General features: G+C 33.6%; 1 protein-coding gene across 1 annotated transcript in view; it reads left to right on the forward strand.

Annotated features, from left to right (window-relative positions):
- LRRIQ1 (leucine rich repeats and IQ motif containing 1) overlaps window positions 1–24,186 on the forward strand; it is a 174,025-nt gene that overhangs the window by 147,169 nt on the left and 2,670 nt on the right. Inside the window, 2 exon segments of the mRNA XM_027108216.1 lie at window positions 19,031–19,160; window positions 21,664–21,724. Coding sequence (XP_026964017.1) covers window positions 19,031–19,160; window positions 21,664–21,724 — 191 coding nt within the window.

The raw sequence follows: 24,186 nt of genomic DNA on the forward strand, positions 1-24,186 counted from the left end.
AGCAGTCCTTTATCAGATAAGTATTTTGCAAATATTTTCTCCCAGTCTGTTTCTTGTCTTCTCATTCTGTTGACATTATCTTTAGCAGAACAGAAACTTTTAATTTTATTGAATTCCAACTTATCAGTTATTTCTTTCATACATCATGCCTTTGGTGTTTTATCTAAAAAGTCTTAGCCATATCCTAGGTCATATAGGTTTTCTTCTGTGTTATCTTCTGAGTTTTAGAGCTTTGCATTCTACATTTAAGTTTGTAATATATTTTGAGTTAATGTTTGTGAATGGTGTAAGATCTGTGTCTAGATTTATTTTTTTGTATGTGGATGTCCACTTGTCCTATCACCATTTGTTGAAAAAACTCTCTTTGTTCCATTTGCTCCTTTGTCAGAGATCAGTTGACCATATTTTTGTGGGTCTATCTCTGGGCTGTTTGCTCTGTTTCACTGATCTGTTTGTCTATTCTTTTGCCAATACCACACTGCCTTTTTTGCTATAGATTTATAGCAAGTCTTGAAGTAGTGTAGTGTCAGTCTTTCAGCTTTGTTCTTCTCCTTCAATATTTTGTTGGCTAGTCTAGATCTTTTGCCTCTCCGTATAAACTTTAGAGTCAGTTTGTCAATATCCACAAAATGTTTTGCTGGGATTTTGTGTTGAATCTATAGGTTAAGTTAGGAAAAACGGGACTCTTGCTAATGTTGAATCTTCCAATCCATGAATATGGAATATTTATCCATTTATTTAATTCTTTTTTATTTCATGAGAGTTTTGCAGTTTTCCTCATATAGATCTTGTACGTATTTTGTTAGATTTATCCCTAAAGCCTTTAATTTGGGGGATGCCAATGTAAATGGTATTGTTTTTTAACTTCAAATTCCATTTGTTCATTGCTGGTATATAGGAAAGTGATTGACTTCTGTATATTACCTTAGATCCTGCAACTTTGCTATAATCACTTTAATTTCAGAAGTTTTTTTGTTGGTTATTTTAGATTTTTTATATAGATGATCATGATTCAATTTTTATTGATTCAATTTTTAAAATAGATATAGGCCTATTCAGACCATCTATTTATGCTTATGTGAGCTTTGGAAATTTGTGTCTTTCAAAGAATGGGTCCATTTCATACAGTTTATCAAATTTGTGGGAATAGAGTTGTTCATAGCATATCTTTATTATTCTTTTAATGTCCATGGGATTTGTAGTGATGTCCCCTCTTTCATTTCTGATATTGGTAATTTGTGTTCTTTGTCTTTTTTTTCCGTAGTTTTCCCGGATAGAGGTTTATTGATTTCATTGACTTTTTCAAAGGACTAGCTTTTTTGGTTTCAGTGATACTCTCTATTGCTTTCCTATTTTCAACTTCATTGATTTCTTCTCTAATTCTTATTATTTTTCTTCTGTTTACTTTGAATTTAATTTGTTCTCTATTTTCTCATTTCCTAAGGTAGAAACTTAGATTATTGTTTTAGATCTTTCTTCTTTTCTAATATATGCATTCAATGCTATAAATTTCCCTGTAAGCACTGCTTTTTCTGCATTTCACAAATTTAATAGGTTGTGTTTTCATTTCATTTTCATTTAGTTCAAAGTTTCATTTAGTTCAAAATATTTTTGAGCTTCTCTTGAGATTACTTCTTTGACCTGTGTATGATTTAGAAGTGTTGTTTAATCTCCCCGTACTTTGCGATTTTCCAGTTATCTTTCCAGTATTGATTTCTAATTTAATTCCACTGTGGTCTGAGAACAGACACCTTATATTATTTTTGAGGCTATATTATATTCTTAAAATTAAAAGTATTATATCTTCCTGGTTAAATGAACTTTTTATCATTTTGAAACAGCACTAATGTTTAGAAATATTTAGTAAATATTTAGTAAATTTAGGGGTTTTTTGTTTGTTTGTTTGTTTTTGCCCTAAAGTCTATTTTGTTTTATGTTAACATGACAACACCAGCTTTCTTTTGGTTAATGTGTTTGTGGTATATTTTTTCTATCCTTTTATTTTCACACTTATTGTACCTTCATAATTTAAGTTTGGCTCTTGGATTTTTTTGTTTTAATCTAGAAAAAATTGTTATATGCTAACTGGATTATTTAACCATTTATGCATAATGTAAGAACTGACATATTTGAATGAATATCTTATCTTATGCTTTCTGTTAGCCTGGATACACTGTTCTTTTTCTTTACTTTCTTTGCTTCATTTTGGATTGAGTACTTCTTTTCTTTCTGTTGTTTTCTTTTTAGTAATGTGGAAGTAATATTATTTGTATATATTCATTTTAGTTTTTACTCTGGAAATCATAACATATGTAGTTAACATAATCTAGAATTAACCAATCTTTTTATCTTCCTAGGGAGTATAGGAATCTTAGAACATTTTAACTCAGTTCTGAATTATATAGTAATATTTCTCTGTATTTTACTTGTGACATATTTAATTTCACAAGATATTATTGCTACTTATACTGTCAATTTATGTTGATTTTACCAACATATTTCATATTTATGATTTTTTTCTGTCTTCTTGCAACATGGATCTTTCATCTGGAATTTTCTTGTGAAAAGGACTGTACATTTAAATAAATTTCTTTAATAAGAGTTTGCTAGTAGCAAACTCAGTTTTTGTTAATATGAAAATGTCTGTATTTTGTCCTTATTCTGGTGAATTCCAGTTTGGCAGTAAATTTCTTTCATTCATACAAATTTCAGATCATTGAAGATATTTTACTGTATTCTGCCTTCTCATGTTGCTCTTAAGACATTAGCTGTCAGTTTAACTGCAACTTTGTTGAAGATAACCTGGCTGTTTTTTTTCTCATTACTTTAAGATTTTCTTTTTTCTGCTGTAAATAATTTTATTCTTATGAGTCTAGCTGTGGATTTCTTTTAAAATTTATCCTGTTTATGATTTACTCACCTTCTCAAATTGATGGGTTGATGTCTTTCATCCAGTTCAAGAAATATTTCAGTCATTATCTTGGATATTGCCATTGCCTCATGCTATCTTGTCAATCCTCCTGCAACTCCAATTAAACATAACTTAAATTTTCTCTAGCTTTCTCTATATATTTTTATTTTTAAAATTTTTCATCTCTTTGCTCCTCCGCGCTAGATTCTAGATAATGCCTTCTCACATATTTCCAAGTTCATTATTTCTTCAGCTTTGTCTGATCTGCAAGTAAACCCGCATTATAGATTTTAATTTCTATTATTTTGTTTTACATTTCTAAAATTTATATTTGCTTTTCTCAAATCTGCCTCCCCTGCATTTTTCCAGAGATGATGTTTTCAGTTCTGCCAGGTATATAGAGGTGCTATCAGATTGGGATCATGTTACAATAAATTCACATCTTAAGATTACTTTTTAAATTATATTCTGAATTTATGGTTTGTCTTAGCAGAAGAACCGATTTATCCCTCTTTATTTCCCCAAATGGAAGTTCTGTGTCATTTTTAGCCCTTCAACTCTTTCATTATTTTTGTCCAAATTTACTTCTGTATTCCAATATCATAAAACTCATATAGCCCTTTTCTGCCCAAAAGTATTTCTGTACTTTGTTTCACCAATTTTACCTTTCATTTCCCTTCTATGTACTTACTATAAGCATCTTTCCTACAGCCAAGGGATCCTATACTACTGAAAGATTTTCAATATATAGAAAAGAAATAGTAACCAGAGTTGTCTTTCAATTTATTTTACTATGCTGGAATATATGTTACAAAAACATAGCCTATCATTTTTGAATGATACAAATTTAATATAACTTGGTGTGGTGGAGAGAGAATTGAATTAAGAAGCAGAAAATGTGGTCATTACCACTTTAAATCTCAGTTTTATCAGTTGTAAAATGGGAATGATACATGTCTTGCCAATCTGTGAAGCAAAATTATGAAATCAGGGACTTCCCTGGTGATCCAGTGGTTAAGACTTTGCCTTCCAGTGCAGGGGGCACGAGTCGATCCTGGTAAGGGAGCTAAGATCCCACATGCCTTGTGGCCAAAAACCGAAACATAAAACAGAAGCAATATTGTAACAAATTCAATAAAGACTTTAAAAAATGGTCCACATCCGGGACTTCCCTGGTGGCACAGTGGTTAAGAATCCGTCTGCCAATGCAGGGGACACGGGTTCGAGCCCAGGTCCGGGAAGATCCCACATGCTGCAGTGCAACTAAGCCTGTGTGCCACAACTACTGAAGCCCGTGTGCCTAGAGCCTGTGCTCCACAGCAAGAGAAGCCACCGCAATGAGAAGCCCATGCACTGCAGTGAAGAGTAGCCCCCATTCACCACAACTAGAGAAAGCCTGTGCACAGCAACGAAGACCCAACGCAGCCATAAATAAATAAATTTATTTTTTAGAAAATGGTCCACATCAAAAATAAATCTTTAAAAAAAATTATGAAATCATTTGAGTACTGTAGATAAAAAGACTACTACCATTTTCTTTTTTCTGGTGGACACAAACCTTTGAAATGGCAATTTTGATATTTGAGCCAAGGTCTGCATGATTTCAAGACTTTTTTCTCTCTCTGCTTTAGAAAATGACATGTTTCTTGGCATAAGGTTTATTTGTGCTTATTCACCTAACACTTGTCCTAAAATGGTAGCCACAACCAGGCAAATTTGACACATTTTTAGTCCTAGAATATTGTAAGTTAGTATTCCTTAAAACTACTGTATAGCTAATAAACAATAATTACACACCTGTGGTTACTAACAGCATTCCCACAAAATGAGTCAATCAAAAAGATGGGATAAAGTACACACACGCTTAAACAACAGTTCATAAAGCAAGAATGATTCATTATATAGTTATATGTGCCCATTATTGGTAATTCATTTTTTTAAGTTGCAAAATTAAAGTTTTTCTATGTCAAAAACTCTGAGAGTTTGAGATTTGATCCTACTTTCAGGTAGAAAGGTAGCCTGACATTATTTTATGAATGCTGGCAGAAGATACAAGACTCCTAGGTCAGGGACAAAGAGCTTTATTATTTACAGCATAGCAAGCAGCCTGAGCACTAGAATATTTGTGTTGGTTCCCTTAGCCCCTCAATTTCCACAGGACTAACATGTAGGAGTCCAGGTGGATACTGAGCTCAAGGTAGGTTTATGTCTCAGTTGAGAAACCCCAAGCTTAGGAAGCTCAAATACTTTATAACGGGTTGTAAATTAACTTGCATTTTGTACTGATGAGAAAACATTATCTTTTACTGGACAGCCAACAAATCTGCCCTTTGCTTCAAAGGAGGCACTATCTCATCTTATAAGGCTGTTTGGTATACAAATGGTTTTGAAAAAATAGTCTGGAACAAAAGGCTAGTTAGTGCCACACTTCCTGGATGTTCAGAAATGGAAAACTGTGTCACAACACTACCACTAGGTCAGTTTTGAATGTGAAACCAATGACTTACTTCTCCTTTCCTTCTATTAGAATTCAGACTAAAGCAACCATATAGTAATGGTTAATCTAACTAACTATTATGTCCTACTTACTGTCTATGATTTTGAGTGTTCAACTTGTAAAAATTTTCTCTTTATAAAATTGTTTTCTTAATTTGAAAAGTAAATTCAAAAACTAAGCCAAACCATTTACATTTAAGTTTACAAGGAGAAGACAAAAAAGGGGGAAAAAAATCAGAGTTCTACTATCTTTAGGTCAAAATATGCTGTTTTATAATTCTTTTGTAGCACAGAAGCACATGTAGCTAAAAATTAGTTTTTCAGAGAGCAGAGACAAAAAATATGCTTTAAATAGTCATAAATTTATTTATTCTTCAAATGTGTGAAAAAGCTACTCTTCATAAAGCATTTACTATAGGAAGAGTACAGCATTATAGAACACTGTTTTTTGACCAATTTATACATAATTTCCTATGGCTAGAAGGTCTGTTGTTCTTTTTTATTCCCATAATTTAACATCTGAATAGGTTTAGTAGAAATTTACAAATTCCTCTGAGACCAAATATGGAAAATTTTATCTCAAAATTATTCCTTATTTTCCAAAAGTTATCCACAAGAGAAAAAGAAATTCTGTGTTATTTATTACAGCTGGTATATTAAGAACATTTTAAATGTCATTTATTTCCATATTCAGAATCTGACATTAAGGGGAATTTCATGGGAAAATATGGCTTCTTGATGAAGTGGAAACACTGTGGGCTTTGGACTCAGCCAAACGAAGGTTCAAATTCATACTACACTTACATAAGCTCAAAACTTTCGTTTCATTCTCCAGAAAAATGGGGATAATTATTGTTTTCTTCCAAGGATATCGTAAAGACACAATGAGATATATAAGGTCTCTCGAGAGTATTCTGGTTGCTCAACAAATCGCATTCTATCCTCTTTTCTCCTGAGGCAGCCACCTCAAAATATTAAGAATATATCTTAGACATCAATTTCTTAGGTATAGATATTTACTAGAACCCTTTATCATATTGTGTTTTTTTACTAGCCTAAGGATAGGGTTATTAATCTTTATGTATTTACTATAGCTAAACTCAGGGATAAACTCACAAATGAAAATGTATTTCTTTCATAATAAAAACACACAATCTTTTTTTAAGTGAGAAAACTGAAATTCAGAAAAGTTAAGTGATTTACCAAGGATGCAACAGCTAGTTAGCGACAAATCAAGAACCTTCTGCTAAGTCTTATTCTTGTGCCCTATTCACTATATTGCTAATACTAAGCAACCAGTGAGTTTAGAGTTGTTTGAGACCACAGCTGAGTGCTTTCCATGTTCATAGGAGTTAAGAATGCCCACTAACATATTCTTTTGAGTTATAGAGCCAGAAGACAGAAAGAATTTCTTAAGTCTCTACAGAAAAATGCCAGTACTTTCAGTCATGTGAATCCTGAGTAAATCTCAGGTTTATAACATTAGGTAACAATCTAAAATAGTGTGTGTTGTTTTGGGGAAATTAATAGCTAATTTCATAAATAATGCATAATGACAGCAAACCAGGTTCACTAATTGTTTTCTTCAATCAAATTTTATGTTTACTACATCTATTGAGTTAGTAATATCAGTTATAGTTCAGTTTTATGATTTTATCGATCGTATTTCTTTTTTTAAATAAATGTATTTATTTATTGGCTGCGTTGGGTCTTCATTGCTGCGTGTGGACTTTCTCTAGTTGCAGCGAGCAGGGACTACTCTTCTTTGCGGTGTGTGGCTTCTCATTGCGGTGGCTACTGTTGTTGTGGAGCATGGGCTATAGGCACGCGGGCTTCAGTAGTTGTGACACATGGGCTCAGTAGTTGTGGCTCTTGGGCTCTAGAGTGCAGGCTCAGTAGTTGTGGCATACGGGCTTAGTTGCGCGGCATGTGGGATCTTCCCGGACCAGGGCTCGAACCCGTGTTCCCTAAATTGGCAGGCGGATTCTTAACCACCGCGCCACCAGGGAAACCCTATCAATTATATTTCATTTCTAGAATTGCTACCCATGTTTTTCAAAACTTCCTGATTTTACTAGTCTCTTATTGCTTTAATACCTTTTAAGATCTATTTTTAGGTATGCAGATACATAATATTTTGTGTATTTTATCAAATTAAAGATGCTTATTTTTTATTCTATATCTGATAAATCCACTACCTTCATGGTTCGGTGGACCGATTTTACGGTTTGTTTTTTTCTGTTGATTCTCACTCTAATGGCTTATTTCCCAAGGTGTTTAGTGACTTTTGTTATTGTGTTAATTAGTTTGTGTTCTTTAGATCTGTATTAATGGGAATTTTTAGAAGTGTGAGTTTAACCTAACCAACTCTGAAAGACTTTTGACTACTTCAGTCAGTTACTAGAGGGCACGTTCCCCCTTACCCTGGAGAGATAACTCGTAAGCAGTCACTTGCTACACCTATATATTTCTTTTTGTAATTTTTCAGCAATATTTAAAATTTTATTTTTAATAAAAAGTATATATATTTAAAGTGTACAGCCTGATGACTTGGTATACATATGTAGAGAAAAATGATTACAAAGCCAAGCTAACTAAAGTGTCATACCCTCACATAGTTATCATTTTGTGTGTGTGTGTGATGAGAGCATATGAGAAATTTCCTCTTTTAGCAAGTTCTCAGTATTCAATGCAATATTTTTAACTATAGTTATCATGCTGTACAATAGCTCCCTAGACTCATTCATGCTTATATTTGTGTTTTCTTGTCGTTTCTCACTTCTGAGGATTTCTCTACCTTTTTTATGAGCTCGAACTTTCATTTTAAAATACTTTCTGGAGCATTGATGTTACCTAACTTCAAGACTTACTATAAACCACATTAACCAAAACAGTGTGGTACTGGCAAAAGAATATACAAATAGATCAATGAAACAGAATAGACAGGTGAGAAATAGACCCACACAAATATAGTGAACTGATCCTTGATTAAAAAAACAAAGGCAATACAATGGAGAAAAGATAAGTCCGTTCCAACTCTTGGTGCTAGAACAACTGGACCTCCACAGGCAAAAACTAAAAGAAAAAAAAAAAGTAAGAATCTAAACACAGACCTTATACTTTCACAAAAATTAACTCAAAATGGATCATAGAGCTAAATGCAATCACTCAAAACTAAAAATTCCTAGGAGATAACGTATTAGAAAATCTAGGTGACCTTGGATTTGGTGATCAACATTTAGATATAATATCAAAAGCATGATGCAGGAAATAAATAATTAAAACCTTCTGCTCTGTGAAAGACACTATCAAAAGCATGAGAGGGCAAGCCATAGACTGGGAGAAAGTATCTGCAAAAGATACCTGATAAAGGACAGTTATCCAAAATATAGCAAAAACTCTTAAAACTCAGCAATAAGAAAACAACCAACCTGGTTTTTAAAAAGGATAAAAAAAAATTAAAGCAACACTGAGATAGCACCACACACCTATTAGAATGGCCTAGGTCCAGAGCACTGATGCCATCAAGGAAGATACACAAATTCATGAAGCATTCCATATTTTGCTTTTCTTTCTAATGTTCATGAATGACAAAACTAAGGCTCTGATAAGGGAGGTGACTTACCCAATTGAGGACCCTTCCCACTTTAAACCCCACCCACAATTCCTCTTCTACAAAAAATAAAAGAGCTCCACAAATCAATATTTATCTAAATAAAGTTAAAAGTTAATTTTGTAGGGAAGTCGTATAATTACTACCTTGACTTCTTTCTCCACTAGACTGTGAGTAGAGCAGTAATGCTTTTCATGAATGGAGGCCCTGATTCATTTACAAATGCAGTTCTGCTACATAAAGTTCTATCATGGGTAATATAATAAAAGATAAAAATTTTTCATTAATGGATATCCACTTATAAAACTCTTAAGTCTTCAGCAGGCTATGGGATACTTGCCCTTATTTTCATTACTTTCATTATTACCAATGAAAAACAATAAGTCTGGGGTCAGGTTTATTAGTCTCTGATATGTTGTTACTCAAATTGTGAAAGAAAATTATTTTTACTTACATTTACTTATTTTTTTATAATCAAGCAATACTTTAATTATTCAGTGTTTCATATGATGTTATCTCTACCTGTAACAGAAGTGTATCTGTATTCTTAAGTTTGGCAAATACAGAAATCATCAGATGCAGAAAATTAATAAGTAATCAATGAGAAATATATAGGAATGTATAGACATATACATTATGAGCATTTCTGTTTTATTGCTATTCAAAAACAATGATTACAATGATAAAAGTGTCTAATTGGATTCATCAAGCCTCTATCATTAATGTACCAATGTAATACTGCTTATTGGCTTCTTTTGAAATAAAACTAGTAAAGAAAATTAATCACCTACTTGGCCTCAATTAATAAATATACATGAATTAGAGATGTCTTTTTACCAAAGAGTAGAAACTTTTAGATACAACAGGGAGCTGAAGTCTAAACTATACCAAAAAAACAAACAAACAAAAAAACAAAACACAGGTGGCAGTAATATTTATGCGGCCATTATAACCTGTTATTTTGAAAGCCAACCTACTTACATCATCAGTTTCTCCATTATTCTATTGGGTGGGCCCTAGTTTGGATGACCTACTACATTAACACTCCCAGAGGGAGTCTAGGTTGGATAGAGGAATATTCTCCAAGGATAATTAAATTGAGAGAGTGAAACAGAAGAGAATCATGTCAATGGAGCCTCCTTCATGGTTATTACTGAGCAACTGCTAAAAATTATTTGAAATAACTTCAAATCAATTAGAACTTTGTACCCTTCTTATCTTTTGGAAATTAATTCTTCTGTATTAAAGACACACTAAGATCCTCATATATTATGAAATAAATACATTTTTAAAAATACCTGAAGCAGATTTAGAATTCTGGGAAGGAGGACTTCCTGGACTCACCCAGAAAATTTTTCTGTCTAATTTTGTCGTTAATCCTGGAATCTTCCCCTCCTGACAGTGACCCCCTGAAACCTTGATTTTAGCCTAGATTTAGAAACTTCTATAGATAGTCCCACCTCCAGGGTAGGTAAGTCTTAGCCTGTGATAACTGAGATAACATTAAAGCTATGCATAATGGAGCTCATTTCACTTAAAAAAAGAAAAGAAAAGAAAAGAAAAATGGCTACAGTTATTAAATCCAGACTAAATGTGCAGCATTATATGTGTTCTATTATTTTATATTGTTAATATATCCATTTTAAGAGGAGAAAACTGAGGCAGAGAAGGAGTAATTTGCCCAACATGACACAGTAAGTGAAAAGTCAACTTACTATGTGCTAATTAGTTGCTAGGCAGATAGAAAGATGAATAATGTATAGCTTTCCTTTATAGACTGAATTAATTTATTCTATAATTATTTTCTTATATGTCACAAATCAAGGGCCTCGTCTACTGGAAAGCTCAGTGGTGCACCTGATTCATGAGAAACAGTGGAAAGCAATCTTAGACAGTGGCTATCTGGTAGTTCTTAAAACAGTGTCCTGTTGATACTTTTATTAGTATTACTTAGAAATGGATAATTCTGCCAATACCATGGCAGAGAAGGATCAGTATTACCAACTTTCCCTTTTACCTCAGGCTCCAACAGCGCTTAGCACCACCCTGTTACAGATTCTGTCATTTAAAACTTTGATATTTTGTTCATCATGGACTTTTGCATTAATTTTGCTTTTAAAATATTACATTAAAATATTATTTATCTCGATTACTGATATTTTTTTGGCACTCCCTTAAATTTTGTGCTAAGGCAAGTACCTCATTTGCCCCACTTGCCTTACCCTAGTCTCAGCCCTGGTTAACAGCAAACACGGACACACCATACATGAACAAGCCTGCTATTTTCTTGAGTTATGTGGCTGTCACAGGAGAAACCAAAGAATCACTCTTTATGTTGTAGTTGGTACTCCTCTATAAAGACATTAATGAGGAGATACAGCTCAACTGAACAATACAATTGGGAAAGCATATCCTTTCAGGTAGAATTATACATAAATACAGAAGGCTTATAACTGTTTAATAAGCACAACTATACCCAATTTGTAAAAGAATGATTCTGTTATTCCAGAGGGATTTGCTTAAAGCTAGCAATTCCATGGTATTGAAAGTTATGTCTTACAAAATCCATGTATTTTAAAATGTATAATTTAGTAACTCACTTTGATTTTTCTTTGCTTTCATAAGGGTCATTCATACACTTTATGTATTACCCAACACCCCCCAAACAGATGAATTTTGAAAATTCAAATGTCAGAAACTAGCAGGTACTTTTTATTCTAGTACTTTTTTTTTTAACCCTCTTTGCCATAAAATTTAGTGAAATATGTAAAGGAGTGATTAGAGCTGCAGTTAGCCTTTGACCCTTACATATAGTTTGGCTCTGTTCCCCAAATTTCTGTTTTTAAACTCTTGTACCAACAGTCCTCTTCTTTATTCATACAGTAATCTTTCTTTAGTCATCAATTACATACATATTTAAGTATATTTTAAAAGAATAGAAATGTTGCTTGTCATACACAAATGGCTCTTAGAGAGTTATTGGTTTCATGCCAGTGCTGTCAACTTTCCAACAACAGATTGGATTGGTTAAGAAAGAAGCCATAAACAGCCTATCAACAAGTATTTATACAGATGTTAATGAATTTAAAATTCTATTAGTATAACATTTATGCCAAACTCCAATTTTATTTGTCCTTTATTGTGAGGTATGATGCAATAACTTCTTTTAATAAACACATGCAGACCACTTACACTTTATAATGTAAATCACATTTTCACTATTCCCAGCATAAGATACATAGAATCAGCCATCTATCAAAGTTACCAAAAATATTTCCATCACATGAAGCATTTTGCTCAGCATGCAACCACGTCCTTCAAAAGCTTTTGGTAAAGAAATGAACTCATCTCCGTCCATGAAACCAAGAGTGTTTTGTTATTATATTACTGAGAAAGGCCATTAAGAGAAAAGAAAATAGTCATGGGGAAGTCACCATATGTATTAAAAATATAAATAATTAGCTTCTTTTTGTGTGCCCCCAATGATAATTGAATCCTAACCTCCCTCTGTAAATTTAGAAAACTGATTAATTTGAGGCATATGAGTTTAATGAACACTTATTTTGCTTTTTATGAAGTAAAAAATATTTCCATTAATTTAAAAAAGACTTCATTTCTTGTTTTTTAAATAAATTTATTTATTTATTTTTGGCTGCATTGGGTCTTCGTTGCTGCGCACAGGCTTTCTCTAGTTGTGGCGAGTGGAGGCTACTCTTTTTTTTTCTTTTTCTTTTGAATTTTATTTAATTTATCTTTTTAAACAGCAGGTTCTTATTAGTTATCCATTTTATACATATTAGTGTACATATGTCTGTCCCAATCTCCCAATTCATCCCACCACCACCCACCCCACCCACCCTCACGGGGGCTACTCTTCATTGCAGTGCGCAGGCTTCTCATTGCGGTGGCTTCTCTTGTTGCGGAGCGTGGGCTCCAGGAGCGCAGGATTCAGTAGTTGGCTCGCGGGCTCTAGAGCGCAGGCTCAGTAGTTGTGGCACACGAGCTTAGCTGCTCCACGGCATGTGGGATCTTCCTGGATCAGGGCTCAAACCTGTGTCCCCTGCCTTGGCAGGCGGATTCTTAACAACTCTGCCACCAGGGAAGCCGCCAAGACTTCATTTCTTTTGGAGAACTTCTTAAAGCTGAACTGCTTTCTTCTAGGATTGTGTACATTGTCAGCGTTTTATTTATAAAGTAACTATGCACACACACACACACACACACACACACACACACACACACACATATTGTTTTAAATTTACTACCTTTGGTTGTCAATTTTTATCCCAATCTAATTCTGACTTTCAGAGCTGAAGTTTCTATTATAATAATTAAGTTAATCACATTTAGACATGTGTTATTCTCCACAATGCACAGGTTCATCTACGTGCTAAAAATCTAAATTCCAACTCTATATTTCTCAGAGAACATTAATCAACTATGACAATCACTCTGTAATTTTACCAATATTTGTTGAGCACCGTCCTACTAGGTATCACTTAAAAAGTGTATACTGTAGTAGGCAAAACAGACACATGAATAGGTAAGTAAAGTATAATGTAATAAATGCTATCATGGGGTCTCTATATTATCCTTTGGAGGGCATCTCTAACCTAATTTAGATAAGGAACGGAAGTGTTCAAAGATCAGGAGCTTACCCCAAAGAATGTAATTTCTAAACTGAGACCTGAAGACCTGAAGTAAGAACACCACTGGTAAAGTGGATAATCCCAAACACAATGTCTATAGGCAAAAAAGATCATTTTGAGTAATTATAATACATCTGGATGATTGAGGCAGGAACTTAATAGATGTGTCTGAAGGTGTAAGGAAGGCCTGTATGCTATGCAAAATGTTTTGAACATTATCCAAAGATAGTAGAGAACCAAGAGTTCAACCTCTGAAAGAGCAAACTAGACGTGTACTTTAGCAAGACTATTTGCAGTATGGAGATATATAAGTGGGAACAATGCCAAAAGGAAAAGGACCAGTGAGAAGGCTGTTACGGTAACTAAGAAGAGATGATAGTAGGCTGAATTTAAATAGTCACAATGCAAATACCAGAAATTTGACAGAATGAAAAGAATTTAGAAGGTAAAATCAGCAGCTGAAGGGTGAGGAAGAATGCTGGTTCAGTACAACACTCTGGTTTCTGAATTTTACATTGACGATGATGGTAGAATTATAGGAACTTAGAAAAGGTGGGATAATACATGAGTTCAGCTTTTTACATATTCTGTTTAAATTATCTGTAGGATACCGCAGTGGAGAGATTTTGGATGGATACATTTCAGAAGGAGATAAGGAAAGTGATTGAAGAACTTGAATGAATATCCTCTTACAGGAAGATTATAACCAAGGAATAAGATAGGGCTAGGATAGTACCCCAGAGAAGAATCCTGAGAGTGGAAGAGATAGCAAAGGAGGATGAGCCCTTGAAGGAAACTGGGGTTTAGACAAAAGGGCAGAGAAAAACCAGATAAGTGGAATTAAACAAGACTCAAAGGAAATAATCCTTTTAAGAAGGAAGACGTGAACAATGTATAATATCATAGAGGAGTCAGTAAGAATTTCAAAAAGTCCCAAAGATTTAGCAGTACTAACGATCTTGGGGTGAACAGTTCCAGTGAAATGGTGTGGGGAGGAAGCCATATTGCAGTGAGCTGAAGCACGAATGTCAGTAAGTCAACAGAGACTCTCGCTCACTCCTGTTCAAAATGAGGGCAGTGGGGATGAAAGGAGGAGCCAGGTATTACTGAGATACCCAGCAGGGAGACTAGACCCAGTTTCTGGATTAGATGTCATTACATAAGGAATGAGCAGCCAAGGTTTACTCCAGGTCTGAATGACTTGGGAATTCAGGAAGAAAACCAGACTTAGTAGGATGATGATGATAAAAACAAGTTGTGATTCTGAAGTTCAGCTGGATCTGAGAACAGGAATAAGATAGAGGTTGGTGATATCTAGTTCTCTAAGCTGCCAGCCTCATGAGGCAATAAACAATGCATATCTAATTGACTGGCATCAAAAGCCAGCACAGGGCTTCCCTGGTGGCGCAGTGGTTGAGAGTCCACCTGCCGATGCAGGGGACATGGGTTCGTGCCCCGGTCTGGGAAGATCCCACATGCCGCGGAGCGGCTGGGCCCGTGAGCCATGCCGCTGAGCCTGTGCGTCCGGAGCCTGTGTTCCGCAACGGGAGAGGCCACAACAGTGAGAGGCCCGAGTACCACAGGAAAAAAAAAAAAAAAAGCCAGCACAATACCAGGCATGGGGTGTGGTGGTGGACAGCAGGGGTGCGGGTGCTCCTAGATACTTGCAGAATGACAAGCATCAACATCTGAAGGAACACAAATATAAAGGAGACTGAAAGGAAGCACTCAAAGTCTGATGTTCCAAAGTCCTGTAGAGAAGAGTTTTAAGACAAAGAAAATGTTCTGTGTAGTTGAATTCAGCAGAGAGGCCAATGAAGATAAGGAATAAATGTGTTTGGTAGATAAGATGGTTTAAGGCCCTCATAGTAAGGACACTTTCAATTTGGCAAAATTGGATTGCAATAAATTAAGGCGGAAATGGAAAGGAAAGACGGAGAGAGTAGACTCCTCTTAAAAGAATTTTGTTAACAACTGGTATCTTTTAGCGTGAAAGACAAAATATTAGAAGAGTATAGAATTTGTCCCTGAAATCTTATGTGTCATTTTATATAAGTTTATCAAATTGGGAGATACAAACCTATAAATTATGAGAGGAAAATTGTTTATAGTTTAGAAAATATTTAGCAAGTAGATAAATTTGGATACCTAGAGAAGAAAATATTTGCACCAGTGATAACAGATAAAGGATTATGAATGTCAGTTGAAGACAAAAATGGAAATACTAGAATCCAGCAGATAATTGGGGAGAACAAGAAAGATATTTTACACTTTATGACCTATAATTGGTAAATAATCATATGAAATCACTTTCAATCTCACTAGCAGTAGAGACATATAAAGTAAAATCATATTAGACAATATTTTTCTCAAACTATCAACAGCTTTAAAATATTTAATATCCCAATGTTGACTAGGGGCTTAGTGAAATGAATAACCTCATATAGCATGTGGTAAATTGGTGAAAGTTTTAAAAACTATTTGACAATATAGATTATATTGTGTCCCTCAAAATATTTATAACTTCAGACATGTTATCTTTAATTCCACCTGAAAAAGTGGATTAATTAAATAGGATACTTAAAAACCTTCATGTAACAAGTTAGTACCTCACAGTGTATAACCTCTAAAAGTATTTTCAGGATGAGATTTCCATTACACAGAATGCATTTGTTGTAGTACTAACTGAAAAGTAGAATGTATAGGATACATACAATTGTATGTAAACAAAAAACAAGTCTATGAACAAAAGAACTAAAAGAAAATGCCTTAAAAGTGTTATCCAGTTGTCTTTGAATAGTGGGGCTCTCTGTGTATTTTCTTCTCTTTGACTTTTTAGTTTTCAGTATTTTTAAAATCATCTATTATGAAAATGTATTATTTTTATAATAAAAAGTTTAACAATTTGTTTAGATAAAATTATTAAAATGTGTGTTTTGAAGTAAAGCAGCATATAGAGACTGTAGTAACTAGGGGAGAGCAGGAATCAAAAGGAGACCTTTTTTCTTAGGTTGATGGTATGAGAAATTTATGAAGACCCAGAGAAGCAGGGAAGAGCAGTAGATAGGCAGTAGGTTCGAGTTTTGCAGACCAAATGATGACTCTAAAACCAAGAGGATTTATTGGGGAGCCTGAGTAGAAGGTGATAAGCATCTGTTAAGTAATCCGGGTCACCATCATTCTTCCCACACAAGATGCTAAACGCAAGCTTCAAGGAGTAAATACTACTCTCTCCTCAGTGACAGGGGTAATCCTAAAATGATTTAGCGAAAATCATTTACCAGAATCATTTCCTCCAGCATTTGAATGGCAGTATTTTTGAATACATCCAACAAATATCACCACTATGCTAGTTCTCTTTTTTACACTGAACTCGTACCAATCTACCAATCTATGCCTTCAGGTTAAAAGGGTTAATATGAATTGGACCCTTACAGTGAAATCTCTAATCTTTACCCAGGGATTGTTGTTTAGAACCTTGGCTGAGTTCTGATGTAAAACCACTTAGGGTTTATGGAGTGTTATCGTACAGTTGAGGAAAACTTTTCAGAATGAACACTTTAAAAAGGGACTATTGCAAGTATATGTCACTATTTTAAAAAACAGAAAGACGTAGAGATAATTTTTATTTTCAAGTAAAAGTACACTTGCTACAAAACAATTCTCTACATATCAAGAGTAGGTAAGTTTCCAGTCGTGGGTTCAGTTGATTATCAGGGTCACTGATTCCTCACCACTATCTGTCATTGTACCCATGGGTTCACCAGTTGGTCTAGTCAACCAAGAAAGGCAGATAAAAGCCTGGGACTCTGCTGGTGAAGAGACTTAATGCTTAATGCAGTATGGGTGTAGCAACCCCAAATCTTCCCTTTGTTTGAGTCTCTTTTATAGTTTCTTTATAAGGAAGGCCATTTATCAAAATGCTGTCTGCTCATGGATTCAGTGGTCAGCCCTTGAAAGTGAAGTAATTGTTCCTTCAATACAACAACTGTGGAGGGATTGGCTTAAACTCAGGAAGAAGGGGTATGACCATTTTAGAAACATAAAGTGGCACAAGAAGTTAACAGGAAGTTAACTTTACTAAGTAACGTAAGTTAGAGAAAAAAATCTTGATTTGTAGCTTTCCTGAGAACTGGCTCCAGTATCTCTTTGGACTGAAAACTAGAGTCATTTCACAGTAACTTTTAAGGAATAAAAAGACATGATGAATGTACCATCCTCAACATATTCAGAAAGACAGATGCTAAATGTGTGTATACATGTGTGATGTATACATGTGTATACATGTATGTGTCTCTGTACAGCACCAAGCATTCAAAATAGGCTTTGCACCATGCTCCATTTGTTTTCCAAACAACTTGCAAATATAAAATGACTTTCTATGTACCAAGATCTATAGTGAAAGAATAATTCCAATTAATAAATTGACATTTTAAACATCAGGTTTTAAATTATAGAATTCTTGTGAGTTTGATTACCATGAGTTAGTTTCAAGAGGTACCTTCTCTGGTGTACTGTCAGTCAAGCCTACGATGCTAACAAGTCCCTAAGCATGGTGATGGCACCAAAAAAGAAGCAGTCTAACAACTCAAAAGAAGTGCTCTAAAACAACAGGTCTTCATTGTAACTCAAATGCATGACTTTGATGTAGCAGCAATGTCTGCAGGGTTTTTTTTGAAAACTACAAATATATATATAGTAAATTTAAATGTGAATATAACGGTCGGATTTTTCTTTTTCTTTTATTTTCTTACTATTTTATTTTTCTTTATATTTGTTATCTTGTGTTCTTACCTTGTATAATTTCTCCTCTTGCATATTCTCCATACCCATCTTCATTGTTACGCTTTCCCCCCTCCATCTTTGAAATCACTGCTATGGCATTAGCACAGGTTTCCTAAACCTAATATAAATGATATCCTAACTTAAGTATTGTACTAGCTTACACGAACCAAGCTTAGTTTTACATAGAATTAAAATTCTGTTTTGAAAATCCTCAATATAATTTATAAATTCTACATATGGATAAGATAGCATGAGAACAATTAGACTTTAAATTCCGTCTACCAAAAATAATTATTTTCATTTTCTAAAACACTAAAAAACAAGCCCTATAAAATGTAGGTTGCACTAAAACAACTCCTTTATTTTTCAAAATAGGTGGGTTTGAAACCAAGCTGGAAAAGCACTTAATCTATAAGTGACTGACATTATTTCTCTTACAGATGATTTAGCTCCCATGAATTAAATTGTCTTGTTTTTCTTTTTTTCTTGTGATAAAATTGTTAGCCTAGACTGAACTGCTTGGCCAAAATTTGATCTCTTTAAATAACAAATAAAATTTCCATACTTTTTCCCTAGGTAAGGAAGAAGAATTTATGTGTAAGGATACCACTGCAAATGAAAAATTGGAAAGGAATAAAGAATATACATACCAATGGCTTCATACACAGGTTGGGGTTCATGAAACTAGTTCCAGAAACATGAAATGGTGAGGTCATTTCCTTTAAATTAGATTTTTGTATTGCAAATACATCTTGAAAACTGAAACCTAGGTTAATTGTTCTAAAACAAACATGACTTTATATAGCCAAAGGCCAATACTCTACATTGCCAGGTTATAAATGGCCTCTTATGTAGAATAGATTTGATCACTGTTTATATTTTTCACCATAAAATATTCAAGAACTTAGTTTCTGTATTGCTTAAAACCAACACAAATGATTGATGGTGATGATGAACCACACAAATGATTCTACTTTATAAAGTAAAATGCATGGTATTGATTAACTGTTTATAAATATCATATGTATTGGAGGTATAGTATTTTATTTTATGTTATTTTTGTTATCATATATGTTTGGCAGTTCAAATTATAATTCAACCCTGATGCCACTTTACTAGTCATGTAACTGATTTTCAATGATGTCTCAATGCTTTAGTTTCCTCTTCTTTATAGTGAGATGATAATAACTTATCTCTCTACTTCACAATAGAAGTGAGCTCTCAAGGTTGAGGGTATCAAATGTTGATGTCCCTTAGCAGCAAACAAGGTGCCTTGAGCTTAATAGGTAATCAATAAATTTTTATTACATTAATGTATGTATTAGTTTTCTAGGGCTGCCATAACAAAATACCACAGATTGTGTGGCTTTAAGAGCAGAGATGTATCTATATTTTCTCACAGTTCTGGAGGTTATAAGTCCAAGATCAAGGAGTCAGCAAATTTGGTTTCTTTAGAGGTCCATCTCCTTGGCTTGCAGATGGCTACCTTCTCACTGTGTCCTCACATGACCATCCCTCCACCTGTGTTATCTGTGTTTTAACCTCTTCTTACAAGGACACCAGTTATATTGGATTAGGGCCCACCCCATGACCTCTTTTTACCTTAAGTACCTCTTTAAAGGCCCTATCTTCACATAGTCATATTCTGAGGTATTGAAGATTAAGATCTGAACATATAAACTTTGAAGGAACAAAATTCAGCCCAAAAAATGTAACATAAAGCACTTATGTGCATAACCACTAAACCAAAGTTTTAAGGAAAAAGAAGTCTGGATATAATATTTTGATATAAATTTTTTAAAATTGAAGTATAGTTGATTTACAGTGTGTTAGTTTCAGGTGTACAGCACATACATATTCTTTTTCATGTTCTTTTCTCTTATAGGTTATTACAAAATATTGAGTATAGTTCCCTGTGCTATACAGCTGACAAATTTTTAAGACTTTCATTTTAGCTACATATATCCACAAAACAGTAAAAAAAGAAGCACTATTATAAGCATTTATTAAATATGTAAACCAGTATTGAATCTAAATGTAGATGACACTTTGGAAACGTTTCCAGGGATTGTGGGTGATAACTATTTAAATGAATAACAAACAAATAAATCTACAATTATGAGGGCTGAAACTTAATTTAGCAGAAAATTATAATGTGCAAAAATGAAACCTTTTTTTATAATATATACAAATGGAAACCTTTGTATGTAGTCAATTCTATCCATATAATTTCTTTAAAACATGGAGAAGAAAGTGAAGAATGAAAGTGAAATTAAAACATTTCAAAATCTGGATTGTTATATCCTATTTCATTGTGAGCAAAGAAAATAGGAATAAAGCAATCAACATTTGAGACTTTTTTATTTTGCTAAGTATTCTAATTAATGCAAGCACGATTTATTTTATGTTGGTATTAATCAATTTAGCATAATTCGTAACATGACATTCTTAGGACTGTAAACAAATATAGTATAACCCGTAGCTTAACGTCTGTATTAACCAGGTATAAGAGGTCTGGTTTAGAAATATAAAAGCATCTGTACAGATAATGTGAAAAATACAAGCAAAATGTTTCAGGATGTATTTTAGATATGCTTAAACATTTCACAACATCCCTTACTCCTAAATAAGTTATGTTTAAACATATAATGCAACAGGCAATTGTTGATGGATTTTCTGTTTTGAAAATATAATATAATATATAAAAGAAGATATAGGTAGTAATATTTTAAGAAAAATTGTTTTCAAAAACAGAAGTTCTTGAAAAGCCGAATATCAACAGAAGTTCATTGTGAGCATTAGTATAATGCCTTAAATACACCAGAGCTATTTTAAAAATAGGAAGTTTTGCCTTTCTTATAAGTAAGATATATAAGTACATGTAGTAAAATATTTATATTTTCTATAATTTATTAGCTATGGTTATTGGTACTTTCAGATTTTTGATCTGTGTATGTGCTTATGTTCGGCAAAGAAGGGTAGCATTAAAGTGTTGTTTAGGAATTTAAATTTCATGTCAAACTGAATTTTAAAATGACTATGAAAAGATGTAAATTTGTATGTATTTTTGCATGTCACCTAATTTAAGAGAACTATTATTTCCATTTTGTAAATTATTTATTTCTCCCAAAATTTTCTTTGGGCATGTCTTTCATAGTCTTCCTCTACATTTATATAATGATATGATTTCTGTTTTTGTCACTATGCAGCAATCACTTCTTGCCTGAGTTAGATCCAGATGTACTTAATGGTGGAAGAGTTCAGCTTGTGGTAAGAAATGTGTTTAAAGTTCAGAAAAAATGTTGTGCACACCAGTACTCAATAAATGGCACTTTAAGATATGTCCATAAGTAGTGTAAATTATGAAAATACCACAACTGTATCTTTTGGGGATAATGTCAAAATGCTATGTATTAAAATAGTACCATGTTTTCTTGGCTTGTAATATAACTTTAAAATATGATATTACTTTAAAATATTAATTCTATATGGTAGATTTTAAAATATTAGCATGCTACCGTATTTTTTAAAATACTCTGGACAAGAAGTTGTATGATAACATTATTTTCTAGAATATTTTAAGAGTAGGATATTTGAGGGAAACAGCAAATTACCCTCACAACTCAGGAAATCAAACCAGATAAAAATTAGAAAGTAATTGTGAACTCCACCATTCTAAGTAATAAAGTGTAAATTATTGGAGCTCAGGACTTCCCTGGTGGTGCAGTGGTTAAGACTTCATCTTCCAATCCAGGGAGTGCAGGTTTCGATCCCTGGTGGGGGAACTAAGAGCCCACATGCCTTGCAGCCAAAAAAACAAAACATAAAACAGAAGCGATATTGTAACACATTCAATAAAGACTTTTAAAAAATGGGCCACGTCAAAAAAATTTATTTTTTAATTGTTGGAGCTTTAGGAACAACCAAGTTCTAACTTGGTCACCAGAGTGTAGACTCTAGACAGTGTAACTAATGGGCATTGCAAAAGTCACTTGAACTATATATATGCTATTAGAAGGAAGACTATATTAGCAGAAGGAGAATGGCCAATATGGAGTCTAGAGAAAGAGTCCCCAAACAAGAAATTTTAAATGTGTTTCCAGAAATTTCCAGAGAAGAGGTTACCCTAACCAATGATGGAAGTGTGTGGCCTCCTTGGCAGGTGAAAATGGATGCATCAAGTGACCCTAACTTTATGACACCTTCCATTTATGTCAACTAGTAAATATTCCTTGCTCAAATTCTACACTCACCAAGAAAACTGATTATAATTTAACTTAACACGTAGAATTTAGTATAAAAAGATAATGTATTCCCTAATGGGAACTAGTATTATCATATCCAGAGCAGTTATTCATCATTCTCATGAATAACTCATTCAAGGAGTTTTCCTGAAAGAGGAGAAAAATTAGGACAATAGCTAAAATTAGTGTGTTTATGAAAATATATAGAATCTATGTACATATTTGAAATAATCACTCAGCAAGTATTTTCTTGCATTTTAATAGAGATCCCTGTGGCAGAGTGACATGTAGATTACCCTAGGAAAATTGGTACTTCAGGCTATTAACACCCTACGTGTTATTGACTAGCACTTTTGCACAGATTTTTGTGTGGCCACTTTGGAGCAAGAATGGGGAATATAAAAGTGCCAAGGAATGCCAGGATAAAGGAAGGGATATTACATTTAATTATTATACCTCTAAAAATGAATGAAAACAGATTGGGTAGATTACTAATCAAAATGGTTCTATGAGATTAATGCTCTGACATTAATCTCCTTCCTCTCTATCCCACTATATTATACTACTACAAATGTATGGCAAATACATAGCAATGATAAATGATTTTTTTAATATGTTGAAGAGGTACAGCTGTACACAAAACAAGGTAAGTATTAATAGTAGTAGAACAGACTTTTTTTTTTTTTTTTTTTTGAGTCAAGACAGGGGAATGGATCAAGGATTTATGCTAAAAGGATACTGGGGTAATTGAAGGCCAAGAGTGGAAATCATGCAGGGTGTTGGAGAATAAAAACACCCTTCTAGAGGGGGAACTTGTACAGATAATTGCACAACTGGGACCAGGCCACAACTAAGAGGAAAATCTTAAAATTTTTAAAAGCTGCAACTGCTGCTACTATAAGATCCTCAAAGACATAAGAATAACACCCATAATAAAAGGACAGAAAATTATGGAACAAAAATGATCAAATTTTAATTAAAGGAGAGATGGATATGCAAATAAGCCTATTATAAATTCTGGAAATAAAAAATATCATTGAGCTGAACCCTCAACTAGACATCATAGAATAGAGAAGTAGTGAATTGAAAGTTTATTTACAAAGGAACAATAGATTGACAGCTAACATCATATCAGAACAAGGCATACCAAAAGACAATGGAGTTATTTCTTAATAATAGGGATGAATATAAATATCATCTAGGATATTCATCACTAACCTTCAAAAGTGAGGACAGTTAGACATAATCAAACGTTCAAATGCTGGGTTTTGAGGAAACTAATAAATAACCTCTCTGTCTTCCAAATCGGATTAAAGCATATTGTATGACAGAAAGGAATGAGAAAAATGGAAACAAGATATTATTTTACTTACTTCCACATATATACTTCAGAAGGCATGTCATAGAGCTAGACAATTATATTGTTTATTAAATTTATCCCCCCAAAACGCTAGCATTTTCCTGCAGAAGACAGTCATAGTTCAGGTT

The sequence above is a fragment of the Aethalodelphis obliquidens genome, unplaced genomic scaffold, assembly GCF_003676395.1.
Source record: "Aethalodelphis obliquidens isolate GAN/ISIS:26980383/991018 unplaced genomic scaffold, ASM367639v1 scaffold8, whole genome shotgun sequence".
NCBI lineage: Eukaryota > Metazoa > Chordata > Mammalia > Artiodactyla > Delphinidae > Aethalodelphis > Aethalodelphis obliquidens.